Source organism: Exophiala aquamarina, assembly GCF_000709125.1.
Source record: "Exophiala aquamarina CBS 119918 chromosome Unknown aczIA-supercont1.2, whole genome shotgun sequence".
NCBI classification, from domain to species: Eukaryota; Fungi; Ascomycota; class Eurotiomycetes; order Chaetothyriales; family Herpotrichiellaceae; genus Exophiala; species Exophiala aquamarina.
In genome coordinates, this window is record NW_013550586.1 from 2,063,831 (window position 1) to 2,084,574 (window position 20,744).

General features: G+C 48.5%; 9 protein-coding genes across 9 annotated transcripts; 3 read left to right on the forward strand and 6 right to left on the reverse strand.

Annotated features, from left to right (window-relative positions):
- Window positions 1-1,830: 1,830 nt before the first annotated feature.
- Window positions 1,831-3,994, reverse strand: A1O9_02563 (uncharacterized protein; the record flags this gene model as incomplete). Its single annotated transcript, XM_013408135.1, has 4 exons — window positions 1,831-2,931; window positions 2,971-3,019; window positions 3,058-3,383; window positions 3,431-3,994. The coding sequence occupies 4 exons, from the start codon at window positions 3,992-3,994 to the stop codon at window positions 1,831-1,833; spliced, it is 2,040 nt and encodes a 679-aa protein (XP_013263589.1).
- A 636-nt stretch (window positions 3,995-4,630) lies between these two features.
- Window positions 4,631-5,071, reverse strand: A1O9_02564 (uncharacterized protein; the record flags this gene model as incomplete). The annotated part of the gene is made up of 1 exon (XM_013408136.1): window positions 4,631-5,071. One exon carries the CDS (start codon window positions 5,069-5,071, stop codon window positions 4,631-4,633), a length of 441 nt encoding a protein of 146 aa, XP_013263590.1.
- Window positions 5,072-5,237: 166 nt separating this feature from the next.
- A1O9_02565 (uncharacterized protein) lies at window positions 5,238-6,183 on the reverse strand (the record flags this gene model as incomplete). The annotated part of the gene is made up of 2 exons (XM_013408137.1): window positions 5,238-5,934; window positions 5,981-6,183. 2 exons carry the CDS (start codon window positions 6,181-6,183, stop codon window positions 5,238-5,240), a joined length of 900 nt encoding a protein of 299 aa, XP_013263591.1.
- A 1,767-nt stretch (window positions 6,184-7,950) lies between these two features.
- A1O9_02566 (uncharacterized protein) lies at window positions 7,951-10,479 on the reverse strand (the record flags this gene model as incomplete). The annotated part of the gene is made up of 1 exon (XM_013408138.1): window positions 7,951-10,479. One exon carries the CDS (start codon window positions 10,477-10,479, stop codon window positions 7,951-7,953), a length of 2,529 nt encoding a protein of 842 aa, XP_013263592.1.
- Window positions 10,480-12,721: 2,242 nt separating this feature from the next.
- A1O9_02567 (uncharacterized protein) lies at window positions 12,722-13,219 on the forward strand (the record flags this gene model as incomplete). The annotated part of the gene is made up of 1 exon (XM_013408139.1): window positions 12,722-13,219. One exon carries the CDS (start codon window positions 12,722-12,724, stop codon window positions 13,217-13,219), a length of 498 nt encoding a protein of 165 aa, XP_013263593.1.
- Window positions 13,220-13,965: 746 nt separating this feature from the next.
- On the reverse strand, window positions 13,966-14,922 carry A1O9_02568 (uncharacterized protein; the record flags this gene model as incomplete). The annotated part of the gene is made up of 3 exons (XM_013408140.1): window positions 13,966-14,161; window positions 14,223-14,455; window positions 14,542-14,922. The coding sequence occupies 3 exons, from the start codon at window positions 14,920-14,922 to the stop codon at window positions 13,966-13,968; spliced, it is 810 nt and encodes a 269-aa protein (XP_013263594.1).
- Window positions 14,923-15,501: 579 nt separating this feature from the next.
- A1O9_02569 (uncharacterized protein) lies at window positions 15,502-16,557 on the forward strand (the record flags this gene model as incomplete). The annotated part of the gene is made up of 4 exons (XM_013408141.1): window positions 15,502-15,564; window positions 15,692-16,135; window positions 16,232-16,314; window positions 16,371-16,557. 4 exons carry the CDS (start codon window positions 15,502-15,504, stop codon window positions 16,555-16,557), a joined length of 777 nt encoding a protein of 258 aa, XP_013263595.1.
- A 98-nt stretch (window positions 16,558-16,655) lies between these two features.
- On the reverse strand, window positions 16,656-17,628 carry A1O9_02570 (uncharacterized protein; the record flags this gene model as incomplete). Its single annotated transcript, XM_013408142.1, has 2 exons — window positions 16,656-17,533; window positions 17,583-17,628. The coding sequence occupies 2 exons, from the start codon at window positions 17,626-17,628 to the stop codon at window positions 16,656-16,658; spliced, it is 924 nt and encodes a 307-aa protein (XP_013263596.1).
- A 304-nt stretch (window positions 17,629-17,932) lies between these two features.
- Window positions 17,933-18,915, forward strand: A1O9_02571 (40S ribosomal protein S0; the record flags this gene model as incomplete). Its single annotated transcript, XM_013408143.1, has 2 exons — window positions 17,933-18,109; window positions 18,214-18,915. 2 exons carry the CDS (start codon window positions 17,933-17,935, stop codon window positions 18,913-18,915), a joined length of 879 nt encoding a protein of 292 aa, XP_013263597.1.
- Window positions 18,916-20,744: the final 1,829 nt, after the last annotated feature.

The following is a 20,744-nucleotide window of genomic DNA, read 5'->3' on the forward strand; positions in this document are numbered from 1 at the left end:
AAATTTAGGTAGCAGCGTAAGGGTAGGGAATATACCATGTTCTCTAACGGCCGTCTGAAACTGGTGCCTGGCAGAGGAGACAGGCTTAGCCGATTGCTAAGGGGCCAGATTAGACTCTCGACGTGTAGCGCAGGGAGTGCTCAGGGAGCGATCCGTGACGTTTGGCCAAAGGCTCAGTCAAAAGCTCAGGTTAATGCAGCCTCCGCTCCACCTCTAGGATCAAACCGTAAATGGCAGCAAGGTTTCTCGTTCGCGAGTAATATCGGTAATCTCGAGCCAACATCCTTTCCTCTAGTTTCCTCTTCTGATCCAGTCGCACGCCGTTTTGGCTCACCCTGGCCCACCTGCCAACCCCCTGAGCGACCCCGGAGCGACCCCGGAGCATACCTATGCCTTCTCTTCTCTTCTTCATTCTCAACACCAACTTTGGTCAACTTTAGACGATGGGATCCGTTTGGGACGCCGGGGGATCCCAATCCGCCGCCCCTCTATTGTGCTCGAACTGCTCAGTTAGCTGCTCCTGTGGTGCTCTCTTGCGCCGCAATGATGAGTCCCTTCTACTTCCTGCGAAGGCCTAGTGCAAGATCGGCTCTAGGTTGGCCGTCCTGAATACGTATACACCGTCTCTCACTGTGGGCATTTTCGACTCCCAGAGACAGTCCCCCTTAATAAACAGTAAGGGATCCATCCAACTCTTCGAAAACGAGGGGGGCCTTTGACCGCATCACCTTGATCACGACGCCCCGAAAACCTGTAGGGTTGATTCCTCTTGATTTCCTCACCGTCATCTATAGAGCGTTATCTGACCCTTTCAATATCGACTCGAACGGCGTCCCTTCTACTATCTCCTCTCTTACATTCTAGTATCTCTACCTAACTTTAGAGTCTAGACCGAACGCTGAGTCATATTATTTTGCTTTGTATAAGGAATTCTCCCCGAAACTTTCTATCCTACTTGTAGTGACGGTAGGGGAAGGCATGTGGGGTTAGTGGTCAGAAACGTCGAATCGAAATAAAAGGATGACCAATTGATCTGTTACTGGACATCTCCCTTTACTTTGCCTCCCTTTTACAACATTGCTTACAGTATCCCAAAAAGGTTCCTTCTCTCAATCCCAAGATCGCTCCCCCTTTCTGGTCCCTTCTCATACCACCCTTCACCCTCCTCTATCTGCCAAATTGCTTTTCTTGACGTCGGATTCATTCAAAGTAGACGAAGGTTCACATCAATGCAAATTGATTCCAATTCTCGTCAGCATCCATCGAGATTATTCGCTAGTTGTACTGATCTTGAGAACATTTAGGACAAGATCAAAAATGTACGGTGACTGACATCGGATGATTTGATTCTGTCTAAGCTAGAGTATTAATTGGTATTCATATTCAATGCTTGACGATAGATTGGAATGCTCTTACCGACTAACAAAGTCTCACATGGAATGACTTTCCAAGGATCTGCCACGAAATCTAAGGCAGTCTCGCGGAGGTGCAAAGGGTTAATATAGACTTGCAAACCAATATTGTGGGAGAACAGATTGAAAACCCTCATAATCACGAATAGATCATTTGGAGCCGTTGGCGAATGAGGTTCGCATTGCTTCTCTCGCATGAGCTTGTACTGGTTACCACTCATGAAGAATGGAGTATTGCAAGGTCCTGATGTTGTCTTGACTTCAATGTGATAGTGCACCGCAGTCGATGTCATAACAGATTCGAGCCAAGTGGGATACGGAAATGTAGTGTTTTGTCGAAGGATATCCATCATGTCGGCCCGACACTTACTGGCGAAGGAAAGCTGTTGGCAACCTCTGGATATGATACGTTGATGCTTTAGTCAGTTAAGAGAACCAGCAGAGCTTCATCAGTAATAGTAGATGAGCTGGAAACCAGGTCAATAGGAGGATCTTCAGTGCCGTTCGGGGCAGGAAATGGCGAAGGCTGTTGTGATGATACAGGTCTTTCGAACCAAGGGTATTCACACAGGTCCTCGTCCTTCATGATCGTGTTCAGATCCTTTTTAATATCATTCATGATCCGATAGATCACCTTCACTGCGGCTCTGTCTTGAATATCAAGGAGCCTCGCGAGTGCTCCAGGAAGCTCTGTGTTAAAGCACGAATAGAGTCCGTCAGGGTCGCTTGGGACATACGGCGCCAGTCTTCCGTCATCCTGGCTTATTTTCACCACTGCCCTGTCGCTTCGGGCGGAGATATCTTCGTCTTCCTGTCTCACTGTAAGCTCCGTCCACATCTCTTCGCAGACGAACACTTCTGTTCTTAGCAGTAACTGGTGCATGGATGTATTCCTGTTGTAGTATTTAGGGCTGTTGTAAGCGTTGGCACAGCTGGCACAGTCAGAATTCTGTTTCATGATAGGTCTGCAAGACTTACCAGGAGAAGGCGTATGCACGATCTCTGACATAATCTCTGAGAGGGTGGTTTGGGTTGATTTGTGGACGGTAGTGTTGGAAGAAACTTGGTTTGAAAGGTATCGATGTTGAATTCCCAATAGTTCGAAAAAGGGATGCAACAATGACATTTCTTCGTGGCCGAAGTCCACGACCTTTGCTTTGTTTTTGAAAATTTCTCCATATCGCTTGTGATCGTTGACGAAGAAGTGCTGATTTAGGGAGAAAAGCCTCACACCATCAGGAAAGCGTACCGGAAGAAAAGGCGTCTTCTTCAGGGCTTTCAAGAACTCCGCATTGACGTTTACATTGGGATCAGCTGCTAAGAGTTGGCCAATCGCAAGCATGATACGCTTGATTTCCTCAAAGTCAGGGGCCGTTATCGCCTTTGCCGTCCTCGCGAGTTCCTGAACAAGTACATCGATGTTCATAGTCATTACTTTCATCTTGTCAACGAAGAATTTTTTTAGCTTGGGATATACTTGGTCCAGGGGTACACGACCGGAGATTACAACTGTGCAATTCTACAAACATTCAGAAGGCTTCAGCCACCTTCCACTTACAAAAATGAGACCACGCTTGTTGAATTCTTCTCTAAATTTATCGTCAGTGCTTTCATAGTGCAGTTTCCCATCGAAAAAAGAACGTACCAAACGGCTTCGATTATTGAGTCCGAGCGCGCCATGTCTGTTAGAACTGTGTAGATTTCCTGCAATTCATCCCCAAAGGAGGGCGAAACTTCGTTCCTTTCCGAAGCCAGTATCTTGAGTTTGTCGATCAAGTCCCCATGTTCCACGTTCCGCATACTTAAGATCGTCTTGAAGAAACTTGAAGCATTTGGATCGGCTGCATATACAGGACTTAATACCCTTTTCGCCCGCATAAATATTGGGCCTTCCCAAATGCAATCAGTTGATTTGCACCAAGCCTCGGCTCTTGTGAGAGTACGGATGAGGGGCTGATGTGAAAACGCTTGCTGATCCCTGTCAGTAAGTTCCTGTTCCGAGATGAAAGACGACGTACCTGCAAGGCACTAGTATCTCCAACGGTCGTGGTTTGAGTAATGCCGGCATATATCCTTGTACACACCGGTATCAATTGTGTTTTAGCAGAAACGTTCAGCAAGCGCACTGCCGTCAAGTAGAAACTAGCATTCGGTTCACAAATCACTCCAAAGTCTTTTAAGAAGAACCAAGCCTCAGAATTCTGGATATCGTAATCAGAAGGCAGCTTCAAGAATGGTAATATTTCGTCCATGTTGAGCTCTTTACTCTTTTCAACCAGCTGTTGCGTAGGTAGAATAGTTTCACTGAGTTGTTTTGTACTACCATTTTGACATAGTACACTGACGAGCTTTAGATCTTTGGTGATTCTAGACGCTCCGAGTCGGTAATCAGACCAATGTTCTCTGAGGTTTGCGTCAAAGCTCTTAGGGTTGTCCCTAGCAATAAGTACCATCAGAGGGTTTAGTGTATATTGAGAGAATACCGACTTGGTCAAAGGAGGAAAGTATGAAACGCCACATTTCTGCAGCCAAGATATCCAGTCGATATCGTGGCGTATATGCTTGCGAACCTGTGATTCCATGTATCGGGGATCGAGAATCCCATAGTTAGAGAAGCCTTTCTTGGGAGTCGCAGCAAGAAGTTTCTCCGTATGAAATTCTTCTTTTGAGGGGAAGAACAAAGCAAGCTCTGGGTGTAGCACATTCTGGTCACTCACAAGCAATAGATCTACATGAGCTCCATGAGTTACTTGCGACTAGGATGTAGGCTTCCCAAACCAGAAGAGTATTTCCAGATCTCTCATATAAGCGAATATATTGCCGCGGCTTTCCCTGGACTTGTGCGCTTCGAGGGTTTTTTGGGCTACTGTATCATCAGGGCATGAGACGATTCCCAGACTCATGTAAAAGTTCACACGTTCGCCGTCTGCGGCAGCCATCGGGTGCAGCTTCCTCAACCCAAGACCGTCGAGCACCTCGATCCTCACTGAATCTTCGTCGATAATGTATGGAAGGTAGACAGGAGTTGAAATTGAAAACAAAGGCGAGAAAGACAATGGCGAAACCCAGGTATCGTTGCTTAGCGGAATGATGGCTAGCCTTTGTATCTCCTGTTTGACGATGTTAGATTGGAGTAGCCTTTGGATGAGGGCGACGAAGGCCGTATGCCATGGATCATCCAAAACTGTGTTATATATGCATCTTTCCAGGTTGATTCTCTATAAGATTTGTGTAGAACTGATTTTCTTCAAGCCAAGTTCCTTCAAGACCTTTATGTCAAATGGCTCATATCTGTCTGATAGATAGATGTCATCATCCGTGTCCGGCAATAGTGGCCGAAGTTCGTAGATGAACCAGGGAGGAAGAAACTTCATATGATTGAGATCGTGAAGGCGGCCTTGTCGTGATCGTAGAATGGCTTTGCCCAGCAGCTTGTAGGTGGTATCGTCATATAGATCTTCCCAAAAGCCTTCCATGGTTTTCCCAGGGAGATAGCGCATCCACTTGAACTCCAATGGATCGCCTGGCTGGACAAGCTCTATAACCAAGCCGACAAATGCTAAAACAATACCTTCCCGCAGTGCTTGGTTCCAATCTGTGTCAGGTACTGCTTCGCGGTTGGCCGCAAGCACAAAATTTGCATGAATGAGAAACTGCATGCGTCAGCATTATTCAAATTAAATGTATTGGACGGCATACAGGCAGCTGTGGAACGCGCTGTACGGGGAGGTAAGCAAAAACATGCTGTCCCCGAGTCAGGATGATTGGCAATCCATTCGAATCCACTTCAAATGCTATTGTCACATCGGTTGTGGCATCTGTGCGTTAGCTCTCAAATGGCAGGTCGATGACCGTCTCTTGGAATAGCCTTAGCCGTGTAATCTCTGACAGATGATCACCAAATTGTCCAGTCACTATGGTATTGATGTGCATCTCGTCTGAATTCAAATCTCCATCCTTAGTGAAAGTGATCCCAGATGATCGACCATCGTCAGTCTCCACGACCACACTTAGCTTTCTTAGTTGACGCAGGGCAAATATGATAGTTTTTGGAAGTTTTTCAAATTCGGAGATGAGGCGCTTGTGGAAGCTATCGCGACTGTCTGAGTATCGAAGCGTACATCTCGTCCCGACATTTGAAGGTAAAGAGGATAAAATATTAGTCCACATTGGAGTGATCATTCCCACGCCGTCTTCTCCTCGTTTATGCTCAAATCGGAAAGACCAGAGGCCGGATTGGATATGAACGTAATCAGCAATACCAAAGACTGATTTAAAGCCCAGTCCTTTTTCGCCAGTGGTGTTACTATCGCCAATCTTCGAGCTCTTTCCAGTATCACAAATCGATTCAACATCCTTGAGTGAGAACCCTCGCTCATTGGATTCAATAATCAACTCGGTGGGCTTGATTCGAAAGGTAATTGTGGGCTCAACATTCTCAGTGTAGCATGCGTCATCCCCATTTTGCAGCAATTCGTAAATTAGTCTGAATCTGGACGAGTATAATTGCTCGGCGACACTTCTAAAGTTAGAGAATTGGATTTCGAATGCGAAGTTATATGACTAACGTTTTTGTATATCGAGCATACACCTCTCGGTGTATCAACGCTCTTCGACGGTAGTCTTTCTGGAAGTCCTCATCTGTCTTGCGGATCTGATCTTCGTCATAATCATCGATGTGACCTCGATCTCCACGAATTCTGTTGATCTCTCTCTTTGCTGCGGTTGCATTGAGTGGGAGCCCGTCGTTGTCAAAGCCTGGCTTTGACATCTTGTCGTACCAAACTACCGCAGGTGATTCAGATAAGCGCGGGGCTCCATTGCGGCGTCTGCAGGGTGCGAACCCGAAACGTTTTGGCCTCAAGCAACCCCTATCTAAGAGATTCTTTTGCAGTAGGTGCTCCGCTCCTTCTAGACGCTATACTAGATAGCTTCTAGGTCATTAATAGCTAACACAACTCCTAAGTAGCTACTAATATTGAGGTTACATCAGATTCGATATGAAATGAAAAGTGGGGGTTGTGTGTATAGTGAGGTGAGGAGCTGTCAGACACTAGGTCTGTAAGCCCTTGCGGAGCGCTCAAAAAAACTAGAGTCTCGCACGAAGTGCGAGGATATCTCGTACCTATTGGCTATATACTTGTCAGGCCAACAATTCCTGACATATACTAAGAGTAAAGAGCCCAATGCGATAAAGAGAAGAGTTTAGGTATTATCGAAATAATGAACAGGCACGCGATAAAGTCACTATAGCTAAAGAAGTATTTCCTAGTAACGACTTACTATACTAGTTCATCGAAAGAGTATAGCGTTCTCTAGACAACGGTTTATAATGGGCAAAATCCTCGAAAGTAGGGCATACATTACACCACCTTCTTTCCAGCTTCTTGCGAGTTCTTCTCAAGAAATATGGTAGCGTCTACAGTCTATTTAAACTGCTTACACAATCAGCGAGATTGAAGACGACATCATCGATTGGCGGTACCTGGAACACCTAACTCCTGAAGACTGACAGTGGGAGGGAAGACGCCATGAATGGCGTTGTGAGGATCAGTGTCACTGGTCTCCGCACTGCGTCTTCCAATGCTAGACGCTAATAGGCTTTGGGAGAGTCCCTAGACATCTCTTCAGACCCTAAACTAGTCACTTTTAGTAGACAGTTTATGCAACAGCGTAAGGACCGGAAATTTACCAGGTTGGGGTGAGGATTTGAGACTCATGCGTAACTGGGAGGCAGGTTTAGGCGATAGCCAAGGCGCTATATTTGGTCCCCTGTTTGCTGCTTAGGGGCGCTCAGGGACGCCCAACAAGGGCTCAGCCAAGCCTCAGTTAAGCGTCAGTTAAAGCGGCCTTCGCTCACCCTCTAGGATTAAACTGTGTGTGGCAATTAGGTTTTTCGTTCGCGAGTAATTCTGGTAACTAACTACATGACTACGAAACAGACTGGTGTTGCGAGGACTTAGCAATGAAAAGGAATGAAAACTCACCGACTCAGCGGCACAGAAATCATCCGTAGCAGGTGTAGGAAGTGGCTGTGGTGCTAGGCACCAGCATAACTAAGTGAGTACGAGAACGGAGTACATGAAGGAAGATGTTGCCAGTTTCCGAGCCTCAACGATTGCATCTCGGCCGAAGAGACAGGTTTGGGCCAACACGGTTCACCGGGTTATATTAACATGTGACCACCAACCACATGCTCAAAATGAACATTGCTTATCTCCCTCACAAACTCCGGTTGGGTGCTCCAGCACAAGGCTCCTGGGTCCGGACTCATTCAAGGATTACCACCGTGGCCCGAGCATGTTGTTCTTATCTTCGGCCTTTCCACCAATGTCAAAGCAAGCCTTGTGACTCCGCAACGGTTTAGACATTCACCTGTCAGCCAGCCCTTGTGTTGTCATCTTGCACTTCTAACCGAACCTGTCAATGACGACTCTCAACACGGTCATTCCCCAAGGAGACGGGGGTTCTAATGCACTCCTTTTGTCGAATGATGACCCCTGACATGTCCGCATCATCGAATGTTTCATATGACTTGTCAAGCTTGGTCGAGCACTCCCTCTATCCAACCATACGTCCGAGACAACCTTCGACCGATACTTCTCGCCATGTAAAATGGAATCTTGCTGGATGGATGTGGCTCATGGACATTTACGCCTCGCTTGACCCCCCCTGTGGTTGGAGTGAATTGCCAGACCGAGCCGTATAGCTTCTCAACGTTGAAATGTAGTGAAGTCATGGTGTGAAGAAAATCCTTCCATGGTATTTCTCCACTTTGGTCACTTGTAGCGTCAATGTGGAAAAGTGTTACCAGAACCTTGCGGGCTCTCTTACTAAGGACAATGCTTAGACTTTTCTCGTCGAGTCTACCTGGACCTTGATCCGTTGTGATCTCGTGCGGGTGGTCCGGACCGCGAGCAGTATCTGTCAACGTGGGCGTACCTCTTGTCTTGATTTTGGGTTTCTTGATCACTGGGTCGAATGAGAGTGAGTCTTCATTAAGGAAGCCACTGCTACCGAGTCTAATATTTATGTCGAGGGCTGTCCCAACGCATTTGGCCTTGACTAGATCCTTTTCTGAAGGAACATAATCTGCTGTCCTTCGTATCTCGCGAAAATCACTGATATAGTGGACCTTGAATAAGTCAAATAGACCAAGCGGATATCTGGTAGAAAAGTAGGACTCGAGCATTTCCCAAACTTCATCAAGATTCGCTTCCGCTTGTTGCATTGCTTCAATTTGTGCAGCATTGTATGCCTTCTCGACGGGGTAGTAGAACTTCTTGCTCCTAGGGTTGACGAGCTCGTTGACATCGAATGGCTTCGGTCGTTTGAGCACATTTGTAATGCCTTCTACATACGCGGCCGGATGTTTGGGTTCTTTGAAATTTTCCGCTCGCTTATGAATGAATATAGCTGCCCATGGATAGACGTTGTCGATTTGGTGCGCAATCTGCGTGATCAAAGCTAGGTCGGAGAATATTTTGGCCGCGAAAGAGGAAAACACGTTCTTCTGTTCAGGGTCATGATCCAGATAGTATTGCATTTCATCGATTGTGCCATGTAGTGCTCCCATTGTTTGAGCGTCATGTCTGGCAAGGTGGCTCACCAAAACGAGTAATGGTTCGAAGCTATCCTTGCCGCCCTTGCCGCCCTTGATGATGATTTCCGTATTAAAGGCCGTCCCCAATCCGTGGGGACATCTGGCAAATCGGGCGCGCATTGGGTGTGAGCAAGCGAAGGCAACTGTGAAGCGTTGAAGCATCATTCGACATAGGCGACGTAGGGTACTGTACACCAACACGATATGCTTCTCAAACTTCTCGTGCAGGCGTTGTTGAGGATCAATGATTTTGCCGCTGCGTTTGAACTGAGACTCGAGCATGTTCACCTGGCGATGCAGCCTGCTCCAGGATAACAGATCCTCATATGCGCAGGCGACAGCGGTAGAGAGGATCCGATCCCAAGAGTGGAAGTCCTTCTGATCCGGATGACTTTTTCCATCAGTATCGCGAAGGATCTCTGCTCTGTGATCATGATGGTCTGATAGGACCGATGCAAAATAACCAGGATCTTCTCTCATCTCCCATATGTGATCTTCTGCAGCGTTTCTCCTTGCTTCGATCAGTGCTAGAAGTCGTGGTGTATCTATCGTTGTTGGCAAGCGGTAGGGTTCTTCAGCAACGATTGTTGACAGTTGAACGTATGAGGTGTCGTCATTCGTAATTAGAGGCGGAGGCTTTGGTTGAGCTACAATTCCCAGATACAGAATCTCATCTCTTGAGATATCTTTGAGAATTTCAAAGCAGCATTTCACCAAGAAGTCAAGGATTCTGCTTTGCTGTTCGAGCACGAGCAAGCCATGGCCGGGTTGGAACTGAAGTGTTTGCCCGACAGTTCCAAAGTCGAGCTCCTCATCTGCCCAGTGAACAACTTTGCCATAACTCTCTTCTGTGACCTGGCCCGCCAGATACATTGTATGACAGTGAAGGTAGGCTGTTGGGATTTCCGAGCTGTGCCTCCCCAATTCGCATGTTCTGAGATCGGTGTGCGCGAAGACATGTGGCAGGTTATGACCACGAGAGTTGAGGAACAGCAACAGTGTCTTGCTTTTTGCAAGGTCCTCCAGGTTGATCTGTGGACACTTGAAAGCTGCTTCATTCCTGGCTTTGACGGCATTGCTGAATTGTGGTTTCACTCTGTTACAGCATTGGCAGAAGCCTTTTTCCAACAAACGCATCATTATTTGATGATCTGGACGATGGCCATGAGGGATATCTGGACATGCAGAAAGCAAGACCTTTTCTCGTTGTACCTTGGACTTTTTGTTCCATCTACGTCGGATGGTTTCTTCGCGCTGACAGAGGATATGATGAAGGATATTCCAGGATTCGAAGACAGACTTTGAATATTTTTTGGCCTGTTGTTCAACTTCTGCAAGACTGGGGTACGATGCCGGCAAGGCTATAGAAGGAATTTCTTCTTGCAGCACTTCAAACAGCAATTGAGGGTCAGTTTTGTAGTCCGGGGTCTGGCAGTGCTCGGCCCAGATAACACTTGAGTCCATGGTCACTCAAACTGGTTGGAACCAGACAAACATTTCCGACCACCTCGCGCGTTGTGTGTTCTGCCGTGGGCTGCAGGACCAAGGAGGCAAAGAGAATGTAGAGGGTCTTTTCACGATCGTCGTCGAAGCGAGGGAGCAAGTTGTATTGGATTGTGGTGGTCTTCGCGCAGGAATTTCTGATCACAACTGAGAAGATATCTGAATAGGACCACACGAAGCAGAAGTGACAAAATAACTCCCCATCGCTTGGCAGACAAAACACGTGCTCCTGATTGTTGAGGAAGGCACCTTCCTCCGGGCAATCCTGCCAGATCACGTTGACGGTGAAGAACAGCGACTGGCAATGACCGGCAACGACCGGCAAAGTCTCACCCATCCAACGACTGTGCGAGGACATGAAGAATATTGCAAAATGATACGCCCCGGTTCCGGAGCTTCTCAGCAAGAAGTATCAAGACACCCAGAGTCACTGTTTATACCTGACCTTATGAGTGGCCTAATGAAGGCGTTGGCAATGGGCATAAGAACAGAAGAAGCCTTTCAAAACCAAGACACACTGCACAAGCATTTTCACATGAAAATAAGACCCAGCCTGCTGTGGTAAAAACAGAAAACAGCCCAAAGTGCTGCCCCGTCCAAAGAAATCATTGCCGAGACCGTCATGGGAAACCTGCTGCTGCCCGTAGCCGGCTGACAATTCAACAACTCAAAATCCAACCACTCATCATATGCTGAAAAAAATGGCTGAGTGGACTGCTTAACCGGTGACCGCTAGGACCTACAACCCCAACATGTGGCTGACCGAGCGCAGACCGAAATATCATTTGCATTTCCATCACGATCCATCCGAGTCAGGGGTAGAGCCTCGGATCTCTGATTTTAGCGAACGGGCTCCGACTTAGCGATAAGCCTGGTGGTGAGAGCATGGTTGCAAAATATGCAGCTGGTAGACACTGGCAGAAGTGCTCGAGTTGTAGAGAATAATACTGACGCGGAATGATGAAGAGTCCATGTTCCGAGGAAGGATACCGACATTGATGGCCCACCTCCGAGAGTTGATTGGTCATGAGTATTATATTAGTGGCATTCACAGCCAGCCTGGTGGACAAAATTAAGGCGCTGGGATGGTAATCAATTAGTTTCATCGGTCTGGTTTTGTTGTTCATACAGACTTAAAGAATTGCAAGGACACGGAACTAGGGACAAGCTGGATGTGGTCATGTCACCAGCAGCCTGAATATCCAGACTCAAGAAGTCAGGACGGCTCAGCTTTCATTATACATGCCTAGTTATGGCCCTCAGTGGGTTCAATTTGCAGATTGCAGAGGTAAGTGTGCATAAGCACCAAGGGCCAACCCATCTTCAAACGAACCATTGAAGTCATGAGTCACACGGAAAGGCTGCGGTCTCGGAAGCCACTTGAATTATGGACATAACTTGGAGTCTGCCTCAGGAGCAGAAGTCCGAATATACAAGTGGACTTTGAGAGCGACGTTGTATGGTCTGCGCGGACAGGACTTTGAGAGCGACGTTGTATGGTCTGCGCGGACAGGGCTTGGAAACCTCGCGTTGCGGTATATCGAACAGTCGAATGCTCATCCTTCAAGCGCACCGATGTTGATATCAAGGGCAGACGAAAGTGATCAAGAAACGAGTCGATGTTTGGCCAAGCCAGTGCTAGTGTGTTTGCCGAGTCTCGGGTCAATCATTGTTTCCAGATGCGCAGTGTCAAATGCTCCGACGTATTGCTCCTTCCGCCTTCATCGACTTTCTGCTCCCCTTCGAGCATACCAATAGCACCACCGTATCCCTGATCCCAGAGAACTATCTACCCAATTGGTGACTTGGTTCTGGTAATTATACAGTCAGTGTTGATATGTTCTCGGCATCCACCTCAAATGATGCGGAATCTCGATGCGGTCGAGACCTCGAAGGCTGGCTAGCTTGAAAGACATCCTTGGGAGCAGCACACCATCATCAGGGCATACGCACGAAGCGAGGCCTCTTTCCTCCGAGGTAGAGATATACGGGCACGGCCACCAATAAGCGGTCCGAAGACTATGGAGCGAGCAAACGGTAGGTCGCGCCAATCAAGAAGGCAATTTCGCTCAGAAATCCTGGTGCCTGGTTTGTATGCATACAAAGGACTACTACCCCATCTTGGCATCTGAACTATAGATTCCGGCATCTTTTCACATTCAATGAGTGCTTTGAAAGACAATATTGACGCCGAACAGCAAATATGACCCTTAAGATGGACGTCTCAGATGCGCAACTTGAGCTAAATTCCACGGTGTCGAAGGATGGCACCAGAATCGCATATTATAAACTTGGCCGCGGACCAGGGTTGATAATTATTCATGGAGCAATGCAATCTGGACTCAGTCACAGTGAACTTGCGTTCTTCCTATCGAAAAGCTACACATGCTACCTTCCCGATCGTCGAGGGAGGGGCAAGTCCGGTCCTTCTGGCAGCGACTACTGTCTTATCAAAGAGGTCGAGGATGTCGAAGCTTTGCAATCTACGACTGGCGCCAAATATGTGTTTGGAGTCAGTTCCGGGGCTGTGATAGCGCTGAAAGCCGCACTGATTGCTCCCTCCTCACACCTCGAGCGAGTTGCAGTCTTCGAGCCTCCTTGGTGGCCGGACTTCTTAATCGAAGAGAGTACAGCATGGGTCAGTCGCTATGAGGAGGAACTCAGTCGTGGCGACATTGCAGAAGCTTTGACAACTGCGTGAGTTACATTTTTGTGCACTATGCGCCTTTACTCGACCATGCACACTTCCCCTATCATCATCATCATCTTCTTCTTCTCCGGCTCACAAAGCACATTACGGCCAAAATTACACATCTAGGCATGGAAAACTCTTTCCAAGGCTGTTGATATGGTGTTCCAGAGCCATTGAAGCTTGTCCAAGGTCTAATAATGCACTTTTCTTGAAATCGTTTCCTGCTGAATGACGCTAACGATACTCTGCCAGAATGCTTGGGGTGAAAATGGGGCCGCCCCTTTTCCAATCAAGATACTTTCCTCGACCAATCCTAGTCCTCCTTTCGAAACTATTGCTGAAGGCGGATAAAGCTGCCATTGCGAAGAAAACGACGAGGGGAAGCTCCTCTCAAGACTATGCGTATGATTGTCCGACCTTTGAAGATCTCGCACCCACACTGCGAAACGATATCAAAGTCACGAGCGAGATGTTTGGGGAGAGGAACCTCGATACCTTGGCAGAGATCGATAAGGATTTATTCATCATGGGCGCAAGTCGAAGTCCCGACTATCTCAAGAATTCAGTGCGCGTACTGAAGAAACTTCTCCCAAATTCCATGTTTGTAGAGCTCCAAGGGTATGATCACGGAGTGACCGGCAACAAGTCATATCACGGAGATCCTGACGTTGTTGCTCGAGAGTTGCGGCGCTTTTTCTCTGAAGGAGAGGAGGGACAAAGATAAAGGCAACAAGATTATATGATTCGGACTTATCTCACTTCGCAATCAAGCCACCATCTACGACTATGCTTGTCCCACACACAAAATCACTGGCTCTGCTGGCGAGGAAGATGATCGCCCCACGGAAGTCCTCCGGCAAGCCCCAACGACCAGCTGGTGTGCGACCGATGATATACTCCGAATATGCCGGGTCATCGGTATAGACCTTGGTCATGGCCGTCTTGATGTACCTATGAAACATGTCAGCCTTCGACACCAAATTGGCTCAGCAAAAGGAGGGAGTTTTCATACCCGGGGCAAATGCAATTTACATTGATACCTTTGGATGCCCATTCATTACTCATGGCCTTTGTCATTTGCAGCACACCTCCTTTCGTGCATGCGTACGCAGCGATATTGATGTTACCAATGAAAGAAATGATGGACGCAATGTTGATTATCTTCCCCGGCCGCTTCAGCTCAAGCAGTCGCTTCCCGACCTCCTGAGCCGCCACGAATGACGCTTTGAGATTGATTGAGAATACCTTTCCCGTTGTTGATCAGGTTCAGTCCACGTCCTCATGCAAAGATTTATGAAACCCAAAACTCTACTCGACACAAGAGTACTCACCGCATCGATATTCTCATCCGTAAAGTCCTCGACCTTTGCTCTCCTGTTTATGCCCGCGCAATTCAGCAAGATATCGGGGGTGACACCGCTCTCCCAGATCTTCGCGAAGCAAGCCCTCAACGCCGGTGAGTCTGCGACGTCTGTCTCAAACACTTTCAAACTTCGCCCACAAGCCTTGACCCCCTCCTCTAGTAGCGATGCCCTCGGGTCATCCTTGATCTGGATCGAGACGATATCCGCGCCTGCCTCGGCGAGCGCAATCGCCATTGAAAGCCCCAGACCCCCCGTGCCGCCCGTGCAGATAGCTGTTTTCCCGTGAAGTGAGAACAACTCCGTGATGCTCGGCAGTGTGCCCTCGCCCATCTGGTTGACTGACGCCATCGTTCGCTGTCCGGTTGATCTACGGACCAGTGTCGGATCCCTTGTAATCCTACTGATCCCAGATGTACGTCGTTCCCGACAAGAAGTAAATGTTTCTTTCCTGAGAAGAAAAGAAAACCTTGGGGATCGTGCAAAAGTTCAGGCGCACTTATCTGCTCACTGACCCTCCCCGAGTACCTGCTTCCCCAACTTTGGTCCAAATCGACTCCTCTATGTATGTTTTCGTCCTATAACCGAGGCGCCACGCAGCAAGCTTGGTACACTTACTAGGTACCAGCAGGTCCAGCACACACACGTTGAGTTCCGTAGTTCCGATTTGCTGGCCTGGCCACGAGTTGCAACTCTCCTCCACTTCTGCCCCCTCGGCCCTTTCTCCGCATGCTGCTCCAGGCCAAGTGAGGAGTAAAACCCAAAACATGTAGTTACCCGAATGGGAATGCATATGATGCGGCGTCATTTGCAACCTGAACTTGGGGGGGGGGACTGTGCATGCATGTATGTAGTAGCATTTGATCACGCCGAATCCATTGCAGAACATCTCCTCAACGGTATAGAAATCTACTAGTCGACGCAGCAGACATGGGTCGTCTTGATGGAAAAGTCATCATTGTGACTGGAGCAGGAGCAGGCTTTGGACGTGGTGTAAGTGAAGACGAGTCGTTCAATGTCAACATCGCAGGTACCGCTTTCGCTATATACAAGAATCCCTTTACAGATCAGCCCAACGCCCAACCAATCCACAGGTATCTGCAAACATATCTGACCACAGCCCTCTCAACAGATTGTCCAAAAGCTCACAGCGGAAGGCGCGGCCGTGCTCGCGGTCGACATCAATGAGAAAGAGAACGAGTCCACCGTGGCATCGTGCCCCAGTGGCAACTGCCACGCACTTGCCGCGGACATCACACTGGAAAGCTCCTGGCGAGAGATCCTATCCTCTGTGCTCTCGAAGTTCTCGAACCGGCTCGATGTCGTCGTCAACTGTGCCGGGGTAGTGCACATCGCCGCGCCATCGCATGAAGTCCCCGAAGACCAATTCGACCTCATGTTCAAAGTGAATGTCAAGCCGCTGTACCTGAGCACGAAGGTCATTGTGCCCTGGTTCAAAGAGAACAAGGTCGCCGGGTCATTTGTCAACTTGAGCAGTATCAGTGAGCCCAGGCCGCGGCCGAACCTGGTTTGGTACGCCGCGAGTAAAGGGGCCGTGACGGTGGTGAGTTTTTTGGTTTTTGGTTCTGTTGCTTTTGCTTTTGCGTTGGTGTAGCACGCGTCGGGCGAGTCATTGCTGATGAGTTGGGTTACTTTTCAGACGACCAAAGGCTTGGCCGCAGAATATGCAGTGGACCAGATCAGATACAATTGCATTCGTCCAGCCGTGGGTGAAACCGCAATGTAAGTGAAACTCTGAGCTGAGCTGAACTCGGTGATACTATCTGACGGTGACGCAGGCTCGCGCGAGTCCTTGGTGGACAAGACACGCCTGAGGGTCGTAAGAAGGTCCTTGGGACTGTTCCGCTGGGTCGAGTGTGTCAGCCATCCGATGTGGCCAACATGGTCTGTTTTTTAGCTTCGGATGAGGCCAGCTACATCACCGGCGCCGCTTTTGATGTCGATGGAGGTAGAGGTGTAAGCTGATTCGTCGGATACACAATTAAAAAGCAGTTGGGCTCAATTTTCAAATATGATTCGGTAATTTGATCATCTCTGTACAGCGTAGCTCCCTCCAGAATATTTTACAAGGAAATCTCGCCTTTCCACATTGCGTCGGAGATGCCTAATTTCTCGACGACATTCTGCCATCTCGGTCCACCCCTGTCTTCTCTTCTCAGGTATTTGAGCAACTTCTGCCTCTTGTGGACCAACAGCCTCAGATTCCGCTTGTTTTGTTTGTCCTGGTTGTGCAGATTGTCTGCAAGAATGTTGATCTTGGTGGTGAGAATGGCTATTTGCACCTCAGAGGAGCCAGTATCTGGACCAACTCTTGGACGAGGTTTGGAGGGGGTTGAAAGGTTGCTGTGCAGCTTCGGTAGAAGGCTTGAATCGGTGTTATGTCGACCAAATTCCTGAATGCATCGGTCAATATTGACTCGTAGGCGGTCCTTGCTGCTTGAATTATCCAACGCGGCAATGGCTTGGAGCGCTTTCGAGGCATTCTCGTGAGAAACTGCATGAGTCTCAAGCTCTTTTGCATAGGTCTCCTTTGCATTGGGATCGATTTCTACCCTGGGGGCAACCGGCTCAGATAGCCATCTCGAGTAGTCTAAGGACTTTCCCATGTCTTCCGGCTTGAGAAAGTAGTTCAAATAGGATTCTCGCATGCTGTCCGGAATAGCTCTGGAATGCAGTGAATCGACGAAAGGCGCTGATCGAGATCGGACAGGACTGCCCACAGTAGCTTGGCGCTCCGCAAGAAGGACTTTTTGTCGCGCCAGGTTTGCTGATTTCCGTTGTCGTGCCTGCGCTAGGCGGTATGGGTCAATGTGTCTCTGTATTTTGTGTTTCTTCGACCTCTTCGCGTCCAAGGCGGCGGTGGCCGAGAAGAAGCATGTCGAGCATTTTGAGAAGACCTTGCCCCGAGAAGTCGCTGGCAAGTCGTGCAGGAGGCTCATCACTGGCAAAAATATCAGAGAGGAATCTATAGAATATCTACATATACTCACTATTGAATAAAGTGTTCGAAGCAGCTGCGCCCACGAGAGGAGGCATCTTGCCGGCTGTGGTCGATGGCGAGATGGCTGATAGTGCTGGTACTCCTGCTCAGCTTTCTTCAATTGTCGACGTCGGCATACCTTCTTGGCTGGCGTGTAGTCCGGAAAATTGGTTCCGGCTCCGAATGACCACTAGTCCTCTTTCAAGATGAAATCTTGGCAAGCCCTAACTTCCACTTTCATCGAAAAGTTCCTTGCCGCCGTTTCTACGCGTCGCTCAATCCTCGAACTCACTCGAATCACCACAACCTCTCCCTCACACTCCTCGCTCCTCGACTGCATCATACAGAACAGTCGCAAACATGGCGAGCCCAGCTAACCTTCCCCCTATTTTCAACCCTACATCCAACGACATTGAGATGCTTCTTGCGGCGCAATGTCACCTGGGATCAAAGAATTTGCAAGTCCATATGGATCCATATCTGTGGAAGACTCGTCCTGACGGCATCAATGTTATCAACCTGTCCAAGACCTGGTATGTGATCAAGCCTTCGAAAAGCATCACTTGTACCTCAACTGGCGTTTCCTGGCGTTCAGAACAGAGTCCAAGAATACTTTCAATACTGACAAGAAGCGCAGGGAGAAGATCGTTCTTGCTGCCCGCATTATTGCAGCAATCGACAACCCAGCTGATATCGTCGTCATCTCCGCTCGTCCCTACGGCCAACGTGCTGTTCTCAAGTTTGCCGCACACACAGGTGCTGTTGCCATTGCTGGCCGCTTCACCCCCGGTAACTTTACCAATTACATCACCCGCTCATTCAAGGAGCCTCGCTTGATCATTGTCACCGATCCTCGCACCGATGCCCAAGCTATCAAGGAAGCCTCCTATGTCAACATCCCCGTCATCGCCCTCTGCGATACCGATTCCCCAACCGAGTTCGTTGACGTTGCCATTCCCACTAACAACAAGGGTCGCCACGCTATTGGTCTAATTTGGTGGTTGTTGGCACGAGAGGTCCTCCGTCTCCGAGGTACTCTTGCTAACCGTGAGGTCGAGTGGGATGTGGTTGTCGATCTGTACTTCTACCGCGATCCCGAGGCTGAGGAGCAAAAGGAGGAGGAGAAGGTCCCAGGAGCTGATGAGGTAGGCACAGCTGTAGTGGGCGCTGGATTCGCAGACAATGCAGACTGGACTGGAGAGCCTGGTGTCGCCGCTCCTGGAATTGAGGGAGCTGCCCAGGCAGATGCCAACTGGACCGAAACTGCTGGTGAAGGAGACTGGGCACAAGAAGCTGCTGCTCCCACTGCTGCTGCTGCTACTGCTGGCGCAAGCGGCTGGTAGGCAGTTTGGGAGACATAGTCTACGCTGGTCGGAGGTTGTCCGTGCTTCTACAGTGCAAGCCTTGGCCTACCAACCCCACACCAAGCCAATTTTTCACTCTTACCAAATTCCCACCAATTCCGTCACTCAGACAGTCGCATTGTTTGATCATTCATTGAGTCCAAAAGTTGAAGGCGCTCATGAGGGAAAGATACTCTTCTTGGGATCATTCACTTTTCTGAGAAGAGGGAAAGCCCTGTGCCTGAGATGAACGGGATTGTACTTAATAGTTGCCCGGGCCTCGATAGGATGGCGAACTATGTAGACTGAGATACGTGGACCCCAATTCAAATTGGGCTACGATAGAGCAATCCGATAAAGGATGAAAGGAAGATATCAAAATCAGACATTGAAGCTGCTTTAACTCTTCCACTGTTCAATTGATCGTTCATTCTAGACTGAGCAAATTGCCATTAGATAGATCATTGCATATGCATCGACATCTTTCGATACATACATTTCAACAGAGAGCAAAACATCAAAGACCGCAATTTCCCTGCCTCGCAAATGCTCCCTGAACCGATTTCACTTGACCATTTACAGCCCCCTAACCATGATGTTGCGACTAGCGCTCGGTTGGAGAAGGTTTATGGCTGCTCTGCTCACCGACACGAGAGCCTTTTTCGTGCGAACTCAAGGCCTGAAGACATAGTGTGCACGACATAAATTCCTTCTTCTTCGTCTTCTTCTTCTCCTTTTCGCCTCGATTTTAGCTTTGGCCGCCTGAGAATCAGTACCATAAACCCTTCACACATGACTTGTGGCACTTCTGACCAGTCAAATTCATTATCTTATTTTTAGACTTGAACTGAGATAGACAATATGGACACTGATGATTGCACAAGAGGTCTGCCTCAGTTAGTGGCCCTGTGGGAGTGGCAGCACTGGCACCTTGCAATGTTGAAGCCTCACCATGGGAGATCTCACTTTCAGATGGCGCTAAGTCTGTATCCGAGTCTGAGTCTGCGTGTGCATGTTGCACTTGAGCCGTGATGACCTGATCCGAAGCGAGCTTATTGCATTGACTGTCTTGAGTGCAAGTGCCTTGAGGCTCTGGATTAGTAGACTGTGAGAACGCTTGAGCCATGGCGGTAGTATTACATGAGAGACTCGGAATAGGATTGGCCATTGATGCCCAGAGTAGGCGAGAAGAACCAAGGCGCGGGAACCCGGGCGATTTAAAAGTTTGTGGCAGTCTGATTTTGAAAATAAGCGCAGACAGGAGTAACGATTCGTAGTGTAGTAGAACGAGAGACGAATCTGGAGACAATATTCCCAAGTATGGAGAGATGGGCGATTAATATACCTCTCCTTCCGTGATGATCCATCGCTGTTCGCTGCCTGATGGACCACGACCAATGTCTTGCATATCATTGTGTCGAACAAAGATCCATGGAATGCACAATCGATATGTCGACTGAGACCGAGTCGTCTTTGGTATGAGGTAAGATTTATGACCGCTGCCTCAACTATCCAAGGCTAATATGCGACAACGAGGCAAGGCTTCTGTCGATGTGGACAAATGTTCTCAAAGGAAGTGACCCTGGCAAAAAGTCTCAAGACGCGATTGCTGCCTCCGGCGACAGCATCATGAACAAAAGGGGATTGTCACTTCTCAGGTATTCACGGATGAAGTGCATAGTATGCACCATTGTCTATGTTTGAAAGCACTTTGTTCTAAGGGTTTATCGAAGGGATAGGGTGGGAGAAGGAGGCAGTCTCGTCCAGATCGAATCGTGAGGAGCAGGCTCAGGCAATGAACACAAGCCAGCACGCAATCTTCGGACTGC